Genomic DNA, 2,546 nt, shown 5'->3' with positions numbered 1-2,546 from the left:
AAAAATTGAATTTGAATGACAACCACCACTTTACCACAATCTAACCATCACACTATGTCAATACAGACTACATTCAAATATTATTGATTTTAAGAATAACAAGATTTACATTTTATTTATATTTTGAATAATAAATAATTATTATTTTTTGATCGATAAATGATATCTCCTGAATATCAAACTGTTTAGAACCAAACATTTCAACACTAAAAATTATTACTCCATCTTGAAGAACACACTACTTTCATCACAATCGACCAGTCAATACCAATTTTACATCTTATCGATATTCAAAAACACATGTCCATTTTTATTGACCAAAATTAATGGCGTTCCTTTAAAAAATTGCCTCTCCTAACAAAAACATATAAAAGATTCTTTCGTTTGGAATTTTTCACATTTCCAAAGTACATTTGTTTAACATTATAGAAACAAATTGCCTCCACCATAGCTGTTGCAGAGGAAGCAAACGAGGCATCATCCATCTTTCCCCAAAAATGGGGAAAAACAACCGACACAAAGCCAAGAATTTGTTTATTTTTCCTTGAGAGCAAAAGATATACGCAATGTAATGTAAACATCTGGTTTTCCTACAGATTCTGTACTCGCAAGATCACAACTACCCAACTTAAAATCCAGTTTGTGTACAAACTTGCAGCTGTCAAACAATTCAGTTTGTACGCAAACTGCAGAGATCTGAGCCCCAAAAAAAAAGAAAATCATCCCACATTCGTCAACGTCCGCCAACAGAATACCTTGCAAGAGGAATAAACTCAGAAAGCGGTGTGGGAACAGGAGTCATTGACGGAGACGGTAACGAAGAAGCGGCTCTGCAAACGGGACAAGACGGATTCATCCTGAGCCACGCATCCACACAGCCTGCATGAAAGCAGTGCCGACAGTCCGGCAATAGACGGAGAACTTCCCTGTACTTGTACTCCCCCAAGCAAATAGAACAGCACGTGTCCTGCGGGCGGGGCAGCTGCTGTCGCTGGTGGAAAACCAGCTTGGGATACGATTCTATGGTGCTCTGATTCAGTCCTGTGCTTCCTTCAATACAGTTAATAATAATGTTCACTGCTGCACTGTTATTATTAGTCCCTGCTCTGCCACCATTACTGTTCATGTTTGCGTGGCCTCTTACGCCCTGCACTCTGACGCACACATAAGATGCCAACATTATGGCAGAGACGAAGACCAGTATTCCCACTGCTATTGCTATTCCGTATCCCAGCCCGACTCTGGTCACATTCTCTGTGGCCATCGTGGCTGCAGTGTTGTTCAAGCTCATTGTAGTAGTCAGATCGCGTGGTCCTCTAGTACGCTGGGTCTCCCATAACGACAGGAGAGGAGATATAGTTTCCTGGGTCTCCCATGGCTACAGGAGAGGAGAGATATAATGCCGTGCGCTGCCCTAGTGTTATAAAAGACAGGGAAATGGAATAGAAGAAGGAAGGAAGGGGGACAGCGAAATTGGTGCAGCGCTGCAGACGGGGCACATGAAATAACAAGCTCAATTAACTGCACTGATGTGGTGATAATTAATGTTGACGTGTTTGGAGTCTGTGACGCGTGGAAGACGGTTTTGTTTTCTATACGTTTTTTCTTCTCCTCGTTACTTCCGATATTAGTTGAGCTCCATCGTTAAATGTGGGTTTGGTATTAAATTTAGTCGACAGTGAGAGAGCGTGTCTCAGATTTTGTGCGGGTGAAACGGATTAGGCGTAATCTCGAAACTCGCTGCTTTACTTTAATATTATGTGCACGTTACCAATGTAAATACTTGAGTTTCTTAATTCCTGTCCAATGCGCTCCCTTGTTTTTTCTCAGGTCTCTGTATCTGTACCGAATTGGTTGGGGTTGATCTGCACCGTTCGCTTTGGATATTAGCTTTGACTTTAATTCTGAGAATATTCTCTTTATTTTTCTAATGGTCGTCCCTTCTGTCACAAATCTTGTGGCCTTCAAGTCAACTGCTAACTATCTGACATTAGGTTTGGAACACATAAAAAACACAGTTTGCTGCTTGATTTATGGGGTGAAAAGTGTAACGTTTATATTAGAATAAGAAGATAATCAACTGAATGTTGCAAGGGTAAGTGAGACTCAGCCTTTCTAAAGTGACGATTTAACCATGTCATCTATCAGGGTTTTATCAAAATGCTTTTAGGTTTTATTTGGTAGACTGCTTAGAATGAGATGTATTAGGGTTGATGAGATTTGTATATTTATATTATTTTTATTTTGAGGGAACCACTTATCACTCTCATACATGCACTTATTTTCATGAATATGTCATGTATTTTTATGCTCGCATAATCTTATACACACATCCTACCAACTTGCTTATCATTCCTGTATAGACACTTATTTCCATGCATGTGTCATCCATTAAGATATAACGCATCTTTTTATGCGTTGTCTTGAGACTAGTTCATGTTTGCAAGGTTGTCCTCACAATCACCAATGTTTCCCACTAAAATTCAATTTTAAAATTCAAATACGATTGACTTCCCACCTTTGTCCTTCTCACTTTGTTTCTACTA

General features: G+C 39.4%; 1 protein-coding gene across 1 annotated transcript; it reads right to left on the bottom strand.

The window, feature by feature from the left end:
- Nucleotides 1-297: 297 nt before the first annotated feature.
- Nucleotides 298-1,471, bottom strand: LOC131065633 (putative RING-H2 finger protein ATL69). Its single transcript, XM_058000194.2, has one exon. It carries the CDS (start codon nt 1,289-1,291, stop codon nt 734-736), a length of 558 nt encoding a protein of 185 aa, XP_057856177.1. The 5' UTR covers nt 1,292-1,471; the 3' UTR covers nt 298-733.
- Between the last annotated feature and the right edge of the window lie 1,075 nt (nt 1,472-2,546).

Source organism: Cryptomeria japonica, chromosome 3 (assembly GCF_030272615.1).
Source record: "Cryptomeria japonica chromosome 3, Sugi_1.0, whole genome shotgun sequence".
NCBI lineage: Eukaryota > Viridiplantae > Streptophyta > Pinopsida > Cupressales > Cupressaceae > Cryptomeria > Cryptomeria japonica.
Note: the sequence above shows the minus strand (reverse complement) of the source record. Positions and strands in the feature narration are given on the sequence as shown.